This window comes from Gorilla gorilla, chromosome 5, assembly GCF_029281585.2.
Source record: "Gorilla gorilla gorilla isolate KB3781 chromosome 5, NHGRI_mGorGor1-v2.1_pri, whole genome shotgun sequence".
NCBI classification, from domain to species: Eukaryota; Metazoa; Chordata; class Mammalia; order Primates; family Hominidae; genus Gorilla; species Gorilla gorilla.
The window spans coordinates 35,561,605-35,579,892 of record NC_073229.2 but is presented as its reverse complement, the minus strand read 5'-3'; the positions used below and the strand labels follow the sequence as shown (position 1 = coordinate 35,579,892).

At 39.0% G+C, this 18,288-nt stretch overlaps 1 protein-coding gene across 8 annotated transcripts in view; it reads left to right on the top strand.

Moving 5' to 3' along the window:
• The window catches only part of KIF13A (kinesin family member 13A), a 228,120-nt gene that overhangs the window by 108,832 nt on the left and 101,000 nt on the right, over positions 1-18,288 (top strand). For all 8 annotated transcript variants that reach the window (XR_008680762.2, XM_019029938.4, XM_055390677.2 and 5 more), the window contains exon 4: positions 5,252-5,312. Coding sequence is in view for 7 of the 8 variants with exons in the window: in XM_019029938.4 (XP_018885483.2) it covers positions 5,252-5,312 (61 nt within the window). In the remaining variant the exon portion in view is untranslated. The remainder of the gene's footprint in view (positions 1-5,251; positions 5,313-18,288) is intronic.

Genomic DNA, 18,288 nt, shown 5'->3' with positions numbered 1-18,288 from the left:
ACAGACCCTCAAAATTTGGGGTAGATTTCTTTTGTTTTAAGTAGCATTACTATGAATGTAAATCTCTAGCTTTCTAACTTTATTTGAAGAATAGCAAATTGTTAAATTAAGTTTGACCTGGATGCAGTGGCTCATGCCTGTAATACCACACTTTGGGAAGCCAAGACAGGAGGATCGCTTGATCCCAGAAGTTAAGACCAGCCTTGGCAACACAACATGACCCTGTCTCTATAAAGAAAACAAAAATTAAAAAAAAAAAAAGTTAGAGGTAGGCATGAAAAATTAACATGTAGAAAATAAATGATTATTCCACTACATACAGCAATAACTGAAGAAGTGAATAAATGATTATTCCACTATGTATAACAATAACTGTGTTCAAAACACAGTCCTTGAACACACAGGCGCTCTCTGCCCCAGTGCCTTTGCACCTGCTATTCCATCTGGCTGTCATGCTTTTCCACAAGCTTTCATAGGACCTGATCCAGTTTTTTCCAGTGTCCCCTTGCTGTTACATTTTTGTGTCACTGATTACCTCCTGGCGCCATATGTGTTTATTGTTTGCTTGCATATTGCTTCTCTCCCTTCACCTCACTGGGAGCTTCCTAAGGGACATGAATAATATAAGTATTACTACAGATAATGCAAGTAATAGGATACTCATGAGCTCCACGAGTCTTTGCATGTTTTTTGACTGCTATAATTCTAGCGCTTAGCACACAATAGGTACTCAATAAATATTTGTGAATGGATAAGTGAATTAATGAATTAGATGGCTACTACTAGGCCTGATTTGTAGGTCATGCTCAGTAAATACTGACTGCAAATTTTTTTAGTGCAGAAACCAGAAGTTATTGAAAGCAGCACAGAATGAGGTTGAAAACCAAAGGTTCTTGGTGGGAAGAATTTTTTTTTCTTAATATTTAGGATGACGCGTGTCACTGAAATTCACCATGGATCAAGCTTGGGCACAGTGCCCGGGATATAAGAAGGAGAGCGGTAAAGATACTTCAAAAAAAGACAAAAAGAAAAGAAAAGAAAGGAAAATAGCCTCTATTGGCTGTTTAAAGTAAGGAGAGTTGACTTAGGTCAAAAGAAAAGGGAAATGTCCTGGGAATAAAAGTTAAATATTATAAGATGCCATTAAAGGGAGTTTGTGGAATCTCCTTTTCTGGAAATGTTTAAAAACAAGATAGATCATCATCTCTTAGAAGTGTTGAAGTTCAGTCCTGCCCAGAGGCAGGAAGATTAACTGGATTACGCCTGTGTGGTCGGTCTCTAGAGTCATTGGAAGAGCCCTTGAATGCAGTAAATATTCCACATTCTCTTGGCTGAAACTATTGTTTCATAACTGTTCATTTGAAACTTGGTTATTATAAAACCAGAGTGAATGTTTGTTTAAGTAACAAAATTGAATTTGGATCTCGGGTTGATGATGTAAGTTGAGTACATCATATATACCTAAATCAGTTTTAAAAGCATTAAAATAAAGTATATATAGTGCTGAAACTATTCAGAACATAACTTAGTCTTTTTTTTTTTTTTTTTGGCAAGAGAGAGAGAACATTGCATATAACTTACTAGTCTTTTGTAATGTAAAAAAGTGCCTGCTTCCCTGCGAGATCTTAATGCCATTAAGTACATCAATAAGTAATTATAAAGTGACTACTATAAACATTGCAGTCTTCAAAGATGAATTCGATATGGATCCTGCTTTCAGGGAACTTAGTCTACAAGTGGAGATAAAACATATATACAGGCCGGGCACAGTGGCTCATGTCTGTAATCCCAGTGCTTTGTGAAGCCAAGGTGGGAGGATTGCTTGAACCCAAGAGTTTGATACCAGTCTGGGCAACATGGCGAAGTCCCATCTCTACAAAAAACACAAAAATTAGTTGGGCATGGTGGCATGTGCCTGTAGTCCCAGCTACTCAGGAGGCTGAGGAGGTAGGATCAGTTGAGCTGATTGAGGCTGCAGTGAGCCATGATGGTGCCAGTGCACTCCAGTCTGGGCAACAGAGGGAGACCCTGTCTCTGAATGAATGAATGCTGTCTCACACACACAGATCATATACATGATAAATGAAAAATAAAATAATTGAGATAGGAGCCATAAAAAAGGACTAAACAGTGTTGTAAGGTTTCAGAGAAAGAAAAGATGATTCCTTTGGATATAACCAAGAATGCTTCTGGGAGGAAAAATGTATCGAACTGGGCCTTAAGGGCTATGACGTATTTTGAAGGGTGGAAATGAAGGAGAGAACAAGGACAGAGATGAAATTATACTTAGTAATTCTGAGGACAAGTTCTACTGGAGCATGAGGAATTTGGGGTTAATAGGCTGGGAGGGCCTATCGTGGCTAGTCTCAAATGCCAGGCCAAAGAGCATGGGTTCTGTATGCTTAGTGCTTAAGATCTCTTGGAAGTGATTAAGCATTAAAGGATCCTGCCCATGGGAGGTTTGTAATTTGCTGTTTGGACTGCAAGAGATAAAGGGCAATAGCAGTGAGCCCAGGAAGGTAGCTACTGAGTCACCTGGGCTGCATTTGCTAAGGGATATGCTGACAAGTAGTAGTTCCAAGGCATGTTAATAGGTGTTAGTCCAAAAAGGGTCTCCTCACCAAAATGAATTGGGGAAATAAAATGTTAAACAATCAAATAGGCTTCTTTCCTGGACTTCATTTCTGAAAAGTCTATGGAAGACTTTTTAGAGCCTTTAATATTGAGAATTTCATTGAGAATCTCAAATAGGATAAAACGTGCACCACTTCCAACATGATTTGGTCTTTTTTCATGGAGTAGCTCATGAAACTCTGGTTCCTTAGAACACACTTTGGGGAACGTTGCTCTACACATTTGATAATAACAGCTGGAACACAAGTGGTGGTAATGGGCGTGAAAAACAGCAGTTAGGGCCAGGCACGGTGGCTCACGCCTGTAATCCCAGCACTTTGGGAGGCTGAGGCAGGCAGATCATTTGACGTCAGGAGTTTGAGTCCACCCTGGCCAACATGGTGAGACCTCGTCTCTACTAAAAATACAGAAATTAGCTGGGCATAGTGGTGCGTGCCTGTAGTCCCAGCTACTTGGGAGGCTGAGGCAGGAGAATCGCTTGAACCCGGGAGGCGGAGGCTGCAGTGAGCTGAGATCATGCCCCACTGCACTGCAGCCTGGGTGACAGAGTGAGACTCTGTCTCAAAAAAAAAAAAAAAAAAAAGGAAAAGAAAAAACAGCAGCTTGATGGGAGTCCTTACAGAGGAAGCACCAAGAAGCAGCAGCCATTCCTGGTATATAGTAGGCATTCAGTAGCTATACAGAAAGTTAATTCATGTAAAAGTGAATTAATGATTTCATACCAGTAGATGTTGGTGTGGATGCAGTCAACAGGGAACACTTTCACATTGCTAGTGGAAATGTAAACTAGTACAACCACTATGGAAAACAGTGTGGAGATTCCTTAAAGAACTAAAAGTAGAACTACCATTTGATCCAACAATCCTACTCCTGGGTATCTATCCAGAGGAAAATAAGTCATTATATGAAAAAGATACTTGCACATGCATGTTTATAGTGGCACAGTTCACAATCGCAAAATCGTGGAACCAACCCAAATGTCCATCAATCAACAAGTGGATAAAGGAACCATGCTGTGTGTGTGTGTGTGTGTGTGTGTGTGTGTGTGTGTGTGTGTGTGTGTGTGTGTGTGTGATGGAATGCTACTTAGCCATAAAAAGGAATGAATTAACGGCATTTGCAGCGACCTGCATGAGATTGGAGACTATTGTTCTAAATGAAGTAATTCAGGAATGGAAAACCAAACGTCGTATGTCCTCACTGATATGTGGGAGCTAAGCTATGAGGACGGAAAGGCATAAGAATGATACAGGGGACTTTGGGGATTTGAGGGGAAGAGTGGGAGAGGGGCGAGGGATAAAAGACTACAAATATGATGCAGTGTACACTGCTCAGGTGATGGGTGCACCAAAATCTCACAAATCACCACTAAAGAACTAACTCATGTAACCAAATACCACCTGTACCCCAATAACTTATAGAAAAATAAAAAAAGATAAAACATGAAATTAGCCAGGCATGGTGGCGAGCACCTGTAGTCCCAGCTACCCAGGGGGCTGAAGGCAGGAGAATTACTTGAGCCCGGGAGGCAGAGGTTGCGGTGAGCCAAGATCGCACCGCTGCACTCCAGCCTGGGCAACAAAGCGAGACTCCAACTCAAAAAAAATTAAAATTTAAAAAATATGAAGAGATACTTTTACATGTAAAAGACATGCCAAATACTAAACATGTAAAATTGCTAAACATGTAAAATTGCTTCACATCTTTACTTTTCGAGGAATTGTATATTAAAAATACAGTAAGAACCCCCCACCACCACCAAAAAAAAAAAAAAAAAAAAAAAAAAAAAACATGCTTTGCTGGAGATTGCCTGCAGAGACAGAAGGGGAAAGGAGTGCAGGATGGGAATATGGAGAGTTTTGAACTTCAGTATGCTACAGATGATATCATGGAAAGCTAGGAGAAGGAACTGCTTTATATGAAAGTTGAGTATTTTGAGAAGCTGAGGGAGATCGACCTGGAAGGTTCCATGGTTGCTGAAACCATGGACTTGCGAGAGAAGATATTGTTTTTGTTTTTTGTGTTTTCTCATCAGATGTATTGTGGAAAAAAAATCTCGTTAAAATGTCTGGTTATTTGAATTCTAGATAAATAGTAATTTTCATATACAACTTATTCTAATACAGAAAGCTAACCATATATTTAGTCTAAAAGAAATATCATAGGGCCAGGCGCGATGGCTCACACCTATAATCCCAGTACATTTGGGGAGGCAGAAGAGAGAGGATTACTTGAGGCCAGGAGTTTGAGACCAGCCTGAGCAATAGGGCAAGACCTCCTGTCTGCAACAATTTTTTTTTTTAATTGCTCGATATGGTGGCATGCACTGGTGGTCCTAGCTACTCGGGAGGTTGAGGCAGGATGATCCCTTGAGCCCAGGAGTTTGAGGCTTCAGTGAGCTGTGATAGTTCAACTGCACTCCAGCCTGGGTGACCCTGTCCCCCAAAAAAGAGGAAAATAAGAAATTTTATGGTTAACAAAAGCACCAAACCTATAGTGATTTTTTTCAGTCAGACAGTAGTGGCCATCCTTCTCATCTTCACCTGTGATTTATTTTAGTCTGATTTACTCATAAGTTAATTAATCTTTAAGTTTAATATTTTGTTCTTTCATTCAGGTATTTGCCTTTGATTATTGCTTTTGGTCCATGGATGAATCTAACACTACAAAATACGCTGGTAAGTTTTCTCCCTCTACACCTGACAGTTGGGCTTCTGGCCTCTTCTTCCATTGGGTTTATTTTCTTTAATTCCTCTGGAGTTTTACTTTCCCTGTGTAATTCACACCTGTTCTTTCCAATTATACCACATGAGTTTTGAAGTCAATAAGATTTGGTTTCAGAATCTGGGTCTGCCACTTACTTGTAAAATCCTTGAACAGATTTTTATTAAGCTTCAAATTGTTCACCTGACCTCCTTGTGGTATTTTATCCTCATTCCATCCAGCACAAATGACTGCTGTTTTATAATTTATGACCATAGGCTTTCCTAGGAGTCAGTCACAGTTGCTTTAGTTCCAGAGGGAAGCATTTGGTTTGGTGGAGGAAGTTTTTGGTTCTTTTGCTTCTGATTATGCCCCCTTTTTCTTAGATATTTCATCTTTTTAAAAATTTATTTTTCGTCCGGGCATGGTGGCTCACATCTGTAATCCCAGCACTTTGGGAGGCCGAGGTGGGCGGATCACTTGAGGTCAGGAGTTCAAGACCAGCTTGAATAACATAGCAAAACCCCGTCTCTACTAAACATACAAAACTTATCCAGGTGTGGTGGTGGGCACCTGTAATCCCAGCTACTTGGGAGGCTGAGGCGGGAGAATGGCTTGAGCCCAGGAGGCAGAGGTTGCAGTGAGCCGAGGTCCCACCACAGCCTAGGTGACCGAGTGAGACTCTGTCTCAAAAAAATAAAAAAAAATTATTTTTCTAACTGGCAAATGAAAGTTGCATATATTTATCATGTACAGTGTGATGTTTTGAAATATGTATATATTATGGAATGGCTAAATTGAGTTAATTAACACATGCTTTACCTCATGAACTTATCCTTTTTTGTGGTAAGAACACTTAAAGTCTACTCAGTTAGCAATTTTCAGGAATACGGTATGTTGTTATTAACTATAGTCACCGTGTTGTATAATAGAGCTCGTGAACTAAGTATTTCTTCCTAATGAGTGTTTTCTCCTTATTTCTACTTATAAGAGCATCAGCTGAATGACATTCTCAGTTAGTTAAAAACAAAAAAAATGAAGGGAGGATATTGGCCTTAAAAGATTTGGAGGTAAAAGCACATGACTAGTTTAAAGAGAATTAATGTTTTGTTTATTGATAGGTTTTTCCTTGCCATATAAAGCAAACTTGAGAAATTGTTTGATAACATAATTTTTTCAAAAGTTAACAATCTTGGACTAGGAGAATTCCTTCAGTTGCTCACACTGGGTAAATTAGCCTTTCCAAATATCGTTCCTACAACTTGAGCAATATATTTTATTAAAGTGAATAAGTAGTTCATAATGTTGGTTGTAATTAATTTGTCTTTTTATCAGTCCTTTGGGACTTTATGTAATAAGTTCTGCAGAGTCTGGAACAGTCTTGACTTGTTAGCACTCTGTATTTTTGTGCTGGGTGTGTACTTTTAGATTTAAATCAACAACAAAAGTAAAACATTTCCTACAGATGCAGAGACAAATGGGGATAAATGCTATGGTTATACAAACCCGTCATTAACCGTGTTCAATTTATGTTACTCAAGATGCAGCCATATATATCTTCCTGAACTGGAGCTCTTCTCATGCACTTCTCAGATACTTTCCAGGACTCCTCATCACATGCTAGAAAAAATATATACTCTTTGGACTACATTTGAGGTCCTTTATTATATAACCCCATTCTACCTTCTCCACTGTCTCTTCTGGGACTCCTCTCACCACTCATTCAGTGCCTCAGCCCAGTGTCTGTTGTTGGTTCCTCTCATATAACTCAGGAAGCCAGAAAGTCTCACAATAATTTTTTAAGTATTCATGACCCCCCCCAACCCACTGTGTGTGTGCAGCCCATGAAGCCCTTGAGAAATCCAAAAATAAGTTAGAAAGCAAAAGAAATGCATACCAAATAACATTTTGAGATAATATTTAAACTCTAAATTTTATAGATTTTAAGTGTTACATAAAATCCAAGGAGAGATAAAATCTGGAAAGGCACCAGATTTTAAAGAGAGAGAGAAAAGGCACCAGATTTTAAAGAGATAAAATCTGGAAAGGCACCAGTTGTCTGGGAAGGCACCAGAGAGCAGATGGAACATAGAGGAGATAAGTATTTGAGACAACACATACATTAAATCGCCTGATTCAGCCATTCCACAAGGGATACATATATCAGAACATCATGTTGTATACCATAAATATATATGATTATTACTTGTCAACATATGAGTTGTTTAGAGTTTAGTCAAAGGGAAGCCTAGAAGGCATCCAGACAAGAGGAAGTGACATGTGTCAAGGAGAGCACATGGATTTTGACGTGAGACCTGTGTTTGAATCTCAGGACCTCTGCCTTGGTTCTCTTGGACAATTTACTTAATTTCTCTGAGCTACAATTTGTTTTCTATGGAAGAAAGTAAAAATGGCAATACCTATGCTATGTGGTTGCTGTAAGGGTTAAATAGGTCACTTTATGTGCTGATTAATGGAAGGTTCCCATAAATGATATTTTCATTTGACTTTTCCATAAAGGAAGATACAGAGCCATGGTGGTAATGCTGGTCTGAGCAGAAGGTATATCTTGGCGGGGGGGAACCCAGCTGCAAAGTTAAGATTAAAAAAGAAAGAAAGAAAAATAAGAAGGTGCATCTTGTTGGGGATGCTATGGGAGACCTATTTGTACATGTTGAATGAGGCCAGATAATAGGAAATTCTAAGAACTTCAGACTAATATGGTGAAAAATAGGGGCTATTGGAGTGAGGTGGTTAAAATAATGCTTAAGGAAGATTGTTTTTCTCTTTCTTTTCCATATCTTCTGGAATCACATCCTCCATTATTGCCCACAGAGAACACTCTAGCCTTCTGCAATATATCACTCATGTGCCTGGATGTGCGACAAACTTTTTTTTTTTTCAAACCAGAAATGACTTCATTACATACAGATGATAAAATTTAGTTGTGAAACTCAAGATTTCTGTAGCTCTTCATTACAGATAGTTCAGATATATTTTAAAAGATCAAAATGATTTTTAAACATACTGATAGCCTAAAATTTAGTAAATTTTAGGTTGCATGATCACATTGAGTACCATGTCCCAGTTAGCCCTGAAATTGGCTTCTGCCAGCTCATAGAGCACTGTCTACTTAAAAAATTTGGGAGGATATTTTCTTATTCTTCAGATATTCCCATTATCATACAAATAGTATGATGCTTCTTCTCCTTAGCAAAAGGTAAAATTCATGCTTACTATTCTCTCAAGTTTACATCCATTGTAAATAATCTGCCTAGTAAATACGTTACGTGTAGATTAGTTGATGGTTTCCGTACTAATTTTTCTCTTCATTAAAAAATAACAATTCCTTCTTAATTGGGAATAAAAACATTAAGATAGAAGCATTCATTATCTGGTGGAAAATAGGGGAAGTGGAGAAGGGGAAGCACATATTTCCTGAAACCGACCTATTTGTCAGGCTCGATGAATAATGGCATCATTGATACTGATCAGGACTCTCAAAGCTGCTCTCAAAACTGGGGGGTAGCAGGGAGAGAGACAGAGAAAGATAAGTGCATGGATTGAGAAAGCAAAGAGAAGCAAGGGCTCTTAAGTTTTGTGTGGTGTGTCAAAATGTTAAATTCTCAATCATGTCTTGCTATTTATTAAAAGCTATAGGAAGAGCCTCCACGCTCCCACTTTCTGATTTAGAAACACGTAATTCTCTAGTAGGTATAATGGCATTGTAGTGGGTTGGTTGGAGCAGTTGAAGAATATGGGCTCTTGAGTCAGACTTGGTTCAAATCCTGGCTCTAACACCTTCTATCTGTGTAAGGCCGGTTGACTTACTGAATCTCACGATCCTTCTGTTTCCTCATATGGTAAATAAGGATACTAATAGTTCTGATCTCATAGGGTTGATCTGAGGACTAAATGATGTATTCATTTAAAGTGCTTAATCCAGTAAGTACCTGGCGACTTAGGGAGGAGGAAGCACTGCCTTAATGTTTATCATTGTCTTTATTATTGTCTCACTGTGACAGGAGTCAGCACTTTGGAAAGAAAATGCAATGTACTGAGATTTATGACAACTGGTTTTGCCACAAACTGCTAGACCTTGGGCAGGATAATTTCTGTGGGTCTCTGTTCTTCATCTGTGAAAGGAGGAGATACAGCCTGGAATGATCTCAGATCCCCTCCAGCTCTCAGATAAAACATGAATCAGCCATTTTATGTTGACCACACAGCTGTTCCAGTGGACTTTTCAGAGGCAAATTAAAGGCTTATTTGTTAAGCCATTCACATTGCATTGAATCATGCTTTGAGGTATTTTACATTTTATTTATTTGTGTTTTTTTGTGTTTTTTTTTTTTTTGAGAGGGAGTCTCGCTCTGTCGCCCAGAGTGCAGTGGCACGATCTCGGCTCACTGCAACCTCCACCTCCTTGGGTTCAAGCGATTCTCCTGCCTCAGCCTCCTGAGTAGCTGGGATTACAGACATGTGCCACCACACCTGGCTAATTTTTGTATTTTTTAGTAGAGACAGGGTTTCACCATGTTGGCCAGGCTGGCCTTGAACTCCTGACCTCAAGTGATCAGCGTCCCAAAGTGCTGAGATTACAGGCATGAGCCACTGTGCCCAGCCAGGAATTATTTTACATTTGAAATATATTATCTCTTCCTCCTATTAGCTTTTGGCTAGGTAGTTGTAATAATGTTTGTCTGGCAGATAATTCTGAAGCAAAAAATTTTTTTTTGCTTCAAAAAGAATTTTGAAGCAAAAACCCTGTGTAAGGGCTAATGAAAAAAAAAACAGAAATAACCTGCAGAATTAGATACCTGGAGCGTGGCATTTCTACATAAACTCATATGTTCTCCCGAACTTCATATATACATGCAGATATACACAGATCCACATTTAAGATTATAAGTTAGTATATTATAGTCAATACTGATAAACTTGAAAGCAGTCTTTGTAAATGTTTAAGTCACTGCTGATTGCAATTAAAGCATTCTTGACAATGAATCAATACATTTTTTAACATTTCTAAAATGTGCCATGTTAGTAGATAACAGTGACTTCCAGTAACTTTGGTTTTTATTTTCTTCCCAGCTCTATAGAAATCTTCATATCAAAAATAAAAAAAAAGCAGTCTGGTAGTGGCATATCTGGGGTCAGTGTGGATGTGAACATTCCCTGGCCTGAGAGATTCTAAACTGTTGACTCAGAAATTATATAACAGTTCTTGCCATATGGCATGTTGCTCAAATGTGCTGAAGCCATGTGTTTTCGAGCATTGTTAATGCCCTGCAACTCAGGAGAAAGGTTGTACATCTGCCTCTTATTCTGCTAGCATTGCTTTATACTGTGAGGGGACAGAAGAGCACCTCCAATCTGTGGACCAATGCAGTGGGAAGAGCAGCCATGTTTGATTCTGTTCCCATGATGGGGGATTTTATGTGCTCAGAGCTAGAAATGATTTCTGCTTCATATTGCTTAACTAAATATTAACTTAACTAGCCAGAATTGTAATGAGACAAAACGTTTGTGCAGCAAAATTTACATTCTAAAAGCCAACAGTAGCCAAAATAGAACCAATTTCTTAGCTGAGTTCTACAATATTAATTTGTTCTAGCATATTGTATTGGTTCATTATTTTACTATTCAGGTGGTCTGTTTGAATGAAGTCTTTTTTCTAGTAGTTAAAAGCACAGGCTCTGGAGTCACACTTCTTGCGCTCAAATTCTGCCTCTGCCACTTCCCAACTGTGTGGCTGTAGGCAATAATAACAGCACCTCCTTATTATAAATCTTGTGGGTTGAAATGAGATTATGTATATGAAGCACTCAGCAAGTGCCTTGCACAGAGGAAACACTCAATAATTGTTAGCTATTGGGTTTAAACCATAAAAGTTTTCCCTATAGTTATGAGCAGCGCTAGTAGTTGCTACTTGAACAGTTTGTTAAAGTAGGGATTCATTATAAATGATGCATGCCATTTTAAAAAACATTTATGAAAAAATATGCCAAATCCTCCCAGATTTTTGTTTTTCTTTTATGGTCTTTTATAAATTATGTCACTCATACTCAATTTGTCATTTCTTTTGGTGACTCACCTTTATCAAGTTGTTCCTAAGCATTCTATTTAGAGTTTTCTTAGAATCAGCAACCCTCTTTTTTGCATTTGTTAATTAAATTATGTAATTACAGAGAAGTACAACTGACATAGAACAGTTTAGGAGCAAATACAACTGACCCTTTGTACAAGCATAACTCAGCTGGTGAGAGTCCAGAGAGTAGCCTCCCAGCTGGGGTGATTTAGCATGCAGGGGGCATTTCATAGATGGAAGAGAGAATGTTGGGTAATCCAGAGAATTGGATAAGAAGGTCAGTTAAGAAAAATTTTTCTTGTAAAGGATGTTAAAAAATAAATGAGCTTTGCTAATCGTGTTAAATTTTTTTAAGTGTATATATATGTGTGTGTGTAAATATATATATATATATATATATATATATATATATATATATATATGCTGCTTTTTTGTTCTCCCCTTTACTCACCTATTTTTTATCCTATCAAATCCCATTTTCTTCAATACCTCCCTTTCTTTGTCCACATTTGTTCCTTAGGGTGTTTGTTGGACCCAGAAGCATCATTTAACTTGTGTTTAGAGGGGTGAATAACAATAGCAATAGATAGTACAACCCTGAGCATTGAATCCCAAGCACTGTGCCGATCCCTCTACATGCACTAGGTGATAAGATTGTCAAAGCACCCAGTCAGGTAGAAACTATTACTGCCCCCATTTTACAGATAAGAAAACTGAGGTTTAGCGAAGCCCTGCTCCCTATGAGAGCACTGAAAGCATTGGTAAATGTGGATGTTAGTTAATGACATGTATGCTGGTGAAAATTTTATGGATTCTACTCCAGCCTATGGTGCTCCTCTCCTCTCTCATCCTGAAGAGTCATTCAGTATGACTCCTAAGGAAGTCATATTGAAGTGCTCTGGCTTAGAACCTAGCCCAGGAATACTACTAAAGTTACCCTCACTCCTGTCAGAAGTTCTCTAGGATCCTTATATTTGGTTTGGGCTTTGTTTTAACCTCGCCTCAAATACTATAAATATTGTGCAGCCCACAATCCAGAAGAGATGTTGAGTTGGGTCTGCTTCTTTATCAGAGAGAAGGGGTGTAAAACACCATCAAATAAGATAGAAATGAAGGTTTACTTTGTCAGCAGTTATTTTATGGGAAACACCCTCCTGTATGACTCCAACACACATTCTCTGTAAGACATTCTTCACAGGTGAGTGGCTTTATATTCTTTCTTCATTCTCGGGACCAGTGCCCAGGGCAGTGGTTGCATGACCTCCTCCTTGGTGAATCAGCCACTTTGTCCAGCAACAAAAAAAGACCATGCTCATGGCCAGCCCCAGTGCTGTTGCTGTGGTGGAAACATCCATCTGGATGAGTCAGCCATGCCATGCTGCAAGCCAGACTTCCAGACTAACACTGATAGCTCTTGAATGCTACAGTGGAAAATGTGTCCGTGGTCTGTTACCCTCATGGCCTGGTTTCTTGGGATCTTCTTACCAGGCACCTCAATGGCAGACTTCTCTGTAGTTGATTAAAACTTAAATCTAGCAATACCAAGTCAAGCCTTACAGCCTCAGTTTCTTTATCTGAACTCTGTAGTTTTTGGTCATTTAACTTAAACCAGGTTTGAAATCACTACATATGAGAATTTTTGAAAGCTGCACTTCCATACACCAAAGATTTTTGAGAAAGGAATTTATTTAAACCTCATCCAAGCTGGGCATTCTTCACCCCTTCAGGTATGTGAGAAGAACCTGTCTGGTCTTGCGCTGTCCAGGTGCTCTGATTTGGAGCTGGGCCACCTGCCAAGTCCAGACTCATCAAAATCGCTGTGCCTGTCAGCCCTGTTTAGAAGTGGAAAAACACCCTCACAAATGAGTAGGCCCAGGAATTCCAAGTCATAAATAGTGAGCCCAGCCTTTATTTTTTTTTTTTTCCTCTCTCTCTCTACTCTGATTCCAAAGAGAAGAGATAGGGAAAGGAAGGAAAACTGGGGGCTCAGTTTAAACTGATGAAATTATTGATCGTGTTCAAATATTGGATGCTTTTCTATGTAGTTACTTTAGAAAAACAAGAAATACTCTGTGCATATGCCAGGTCTGATCTGTGCATCACCGTGCTTAGTGTTTTATTCAGCCATGGGCCATAGGTGTCTGCCTTGTTTAATGCAGATTTTAAACAAGATAGGGCTTATATCCTCCCATTTCATTCTCTCGCTTTCTAGAACACAGCCCACTGTGACTCTTTTATCCTGTGCCTCTTCAGTCATCAGATGTTGGGCAGAGGAATGATAGCTGCATTTTTCCTTCCATCCCTGGTTTCTTTCTTGCTATAGAAAGAGATTTGCCTTGGTTACCCATCTCCCAGTACACACACATGGTGGCTTTGAGCCTATTGCTGCTGTTCTAAGTAGGGACAGATTATGCACAAGTGTGGACACCCAAGGGTGTTAGCTTTTCAAAGATCTGTGTCAGGCTGGGTACAATGACTATAATTCCAGCACTTTGTGAGGCCAAAGTGGGAGGCTCACTTGAGGCTAGGAGCTCAAGATCAGCTCAGACAACATAGCAAGATCTTATCTCTACTAAAAAATAAAAATAAAAAAATTAGCCATAAGTGGTGGCACACACCTGTAGTCCTAGCTACTCAGGAGGCCGAAACAGGAGGATTCCTTGAATCTCGAGGAGTTAGAGGCTGTAGTGAGCTATAATCACACCACTGCACTCTAGCCTGGTGGAAGAGCAAGACCCTATCTCTTTCAAAAAAGAAAAAGATTCATATCGTATGTGACTCAGGGTTGGGTGATCAGGTCTGTGACTTTGCTTGTAGAAATTCCATACAGGAGCTCTCTCTGTTGTTCTGACATTGTGTTATGGGTTACTTTGGCATGCCTGTGTTTTAAGACTTGTTCACATGATTATAGAAGGTCTAATCATAAACACCAGAGGAAATTGGCATTGTGGTCATGGTTATTAACAAGTGAGGTCAGGCTTGCCCTGTGAATTTGCTGCACCAGGTATGTGGAGCTAACATCTGCAGAGTGGCCACCGCCTTTTTGGCATCGGTTCTGCTGAAAAGTCACAGGCCTCTTGGATTTGACAATGTTATGGCTCTGCTCGGATTGTCTGGGATAGAAACAAGTACTCATAGATCCTCCTGCTTCCCACGGGACTTACGAACCTTCGTTTATGGGCTGGTATGCTTTACCCTAGACAAATAGCACCTCATTCTATTTGAGTGTAAACTAGTCGGAAAACATTTAGGGTGGAGATATTGCGTTTTTTATGGGATCCACCCATGCACTGTTTGAATTCCCTGATTCCCACCACTCAGCATAAACAGCTCCTTTTTTCATGAACTGAGGTTCAAAAGGCAGTTGGCAAGTCGTCTTTTCCTATGCTGAGAAAAGGGACTGTTGTGTTTAAAAAATAGAAGTGAACAAAGCAAAAACAAAACAAAACCAAAAAAAAACAAAAATCCTTCGGTCTTTTGGATAAACTAGGGTCTCTTCAAGAGACCATATGAGGGTTCTTGATATTTCATATTTTCTATTGCAGAATGAAGTGTAGCCATCATCTGTGTTTCACTGACAGCTGATTGCAAGAGAGGACAGAGACTGTATCAACAGTCATAGTGCCTTTTAGGCTTTGGTTGACAATTTGGCCTTTTTTATCGTTCTTTTTCCTATACCAGTGGTGCCCTGAAGGTCACCAAACCAAAGAATTGGTTAAGTATAACTCCGGCCACGAGTTCACACAGCTGAAAAGGCACCAGAAGGGCAGAATAAGGGGAACTCTAGAACCTGTCCCACTCACAGTTTTGCTGATATAGTTTTTTATATTGGGTTTTTTTTTTCCCTGTGCCCTTCTCAGTGTTAAAAAAAAAAAAAAAAAAAGAAAGAAAGTATTTTTCTTATAATAGACAATATGGATTAGCATACCCTGGCCCCAGTAATGATACTGTTCCTTCATCTCATCATGTCCATGCACACACAAACACACACCCCACCCTTTCTGTCCCCCACCCCCTTAAATGTGAGAGTCACCACCATCATATTTGGTCAGTAATATTTTTTAAATGGGACCTCTGTGGGAGCTAGAAAAATAGCGATAATTGGTTCCTTTCAGAAATCTTTCTAAGAACAAGTATCTTTTCTTTTTAATGTTTTGTTTTAAGAGATAGGGTCTTGCTCTGTCGTTCAGGCTGGAGTGCAGTGGCACGATCATGGCTCACTCTAGCCTCAACCTCCTAGGCTCAAACAATCCTCCACCACCATGCCTGGCTAATTTTGTATTTTTTTTTTTTTTTTTTTTTTGAGACGCAGTCTCGCTCTGTCGCCTGAGCTGGAGTGCAGTGGCGCGATTTCGGCTCACTGCAACCTCCACCTCCCGGGTTCACGCCATTCTCCTGCCTCAACCTCCCGAGTAGCTGGGACTACAGGCACCCGCCACCATGCCCAGCTAATTTTTTATATTTTTAGTAGAGATGGGTTTTCACCATGTTAGCCAGGTTGGTCTCAATCTCCTGACCTCGTGATTCACCCACCTTGGCCTCCCAAAGTGCTGGGATTACAGGTATGAACCACCATGCCCGGCTCATGCTTGGCTAATTTTTTATTTTTTGTAGAGATAGGGGTCTCACTATTTTGCCTGGGCTGGTCTTGAGCTCCTGCCCTCAAGAGATCCTCCCACCTCAGCCTCCCAAACTGTTGGGATTGCAGGCATGAGCCACCACACCTGACCTTTTTTCTTTTATCTTTGAAATTGGATTATGCCACAAAATTGTTGCGAAAATGAAGGAGCCATCTGAAGGAAAAATAACTAGATAATTTTTCTTTGCAGTAAAATGAATTATAGTTGATTAAAGACTTAAGAGATGATAATAATAGATAATAACTAAAATATATTCTAGATTTATACTGGCCACGTACTATGGTAAGTACTTTACCTATATTGGTTTATTAAACCATCCCAGTAGCCCACTTAGGTAGCAACTATTAGTCTTATTTTACCGATAAACTGGGAACCTTCCCAGTGTCACATAGCTGGTAAGGAGTAAAATTCAGGTTTGAAAGTCAAATTGTAAAAACAGTGGTGGTGCACATCTATAATCCCAGTTGTTTGGGAGGCTGATGCAGGAGGATTACCTGAGCCCAGTCATTTGAAGCTGCCATAAGCTGTGATTCCGCCACCACACTCCAGCCTGGACACAAAGCGAGATCCTGTCTCCAAAATAACTAAAATAAATAATAACAAAAATAAAACTAGAAGAAAATATGGGTGAGTTCTATATAATTTGGGGGTGAAAAAGGATTTGTGAGGCATAGCACATATCATAGGCAGAAATCATGAAGGAAAAGAGAAAAGATTTGAATATGAAAGACCAGGAGCTTTCGTATGACCAAGAATAAGGTAAGACCGATAGGCAAATGACAGACTGGGAAAAAATATTTATAACATATAAGATAGACCAGTGGTTAATATCCTCAATAGGTAATGAGGATTTTAAAATTAATGAGAAGAAAAGCAATGGCTAGCGCAAGGACTTAAATAGTCAACTTACTAAAGTGTTAATACAGATGAACAATAAATAGAAAAAAAATTATCCAACAAGAGGCTTTTCTTTCCTACTGACTCAGTCAGAACTAAGAAGAATGATCATAGGGATTGTTGTTGAGAGTGTTGTAAGTAGAGACCAATGCATTTTTAGAGAACTTGGAGATTTGATTTTTTGAAGTTTTGCCTAGTAGAGTCAATAGGAAACTGCACAGAGGTAAACATGTAAGAATAAATATTGCGGAAAAATAAAAGGAAATAATCTAAATATCCATAGTAGGGAACTGATTGCATCCATTATTCATACAATGGAAAGCTGAGCTCCTGTTTAAAATGCTAATGTTGATGTATATTTGTAGAGATGGGAAAATGTTCATTATTTCTTGTCTTAAAACAGAATGCATTGTCTTTGAGACACAAAGCCATAGTAATAAAATGTATTCCAGTCTCTCTAGACTCCAATCTTGTGTAAATTTGTAAAAATACATGGAGAATGAAAAATTTTTTCAGAAACGTAGTATAATCATTTTCAATTTTTTATGTTGTTTTTCTCAGATTTTTTCTTTTCCAATTATGAGTAAAACTTTACTAAATATGATAAATTTGAATTCTATTTTATCTGCCAAAAATAACTGTAACTAAAAGAAGTTGACTATATTTGAAATCACATGTATATATTTAGTGGAAATCAGAGAGACTAGTTTTTATTTTTTTGTCACATATATTTTGTTGTAATGTCCAGGAGGATACGGTGGGTATTAGTAAAAATGTGATTTGTAATTTTTATCAAAATTACCTAGTTAGTACCTACATAGTGTGTTGACGCATTTATTCATACCCCATTGGCTTATTTAACAAAGGCCTACTATAGTCTTATGGGATTCATTAGAATTTCAAAAACAGTCATACTTTGACCAAAGTTTAAACTAATACAATTAAACATTTATTTTTAAGTTCAAAGAATAATTTTTTTTTTTTTTGAGACAGAGTCTCACTCTGTCACCCAGGCTGGAGTACAACAGTCTTCTGATAACTTATTGTCACTGATGAGGGAAGAGGCTCCCAATTAAAAATACATTTTTCTGAAAACAGCAGTATCAACACAGGAATAATTCAGTGAATACAGATGCCTATTGCGTGCCAGGCATTCTACTAAGATGCAGCAATTACTGTTTTCACAATCTGGCAGTAAAGGTGAACATGAGAAAAAAATTGTGCCAGCCAGGCACAGTGGCTCACACGTAATCCCAGCACTTTGGGAGGCCAAGGCAGGCAGATCACCTAGGGTCAGGAGTTCGAGACCAGCCTGGCCAACAT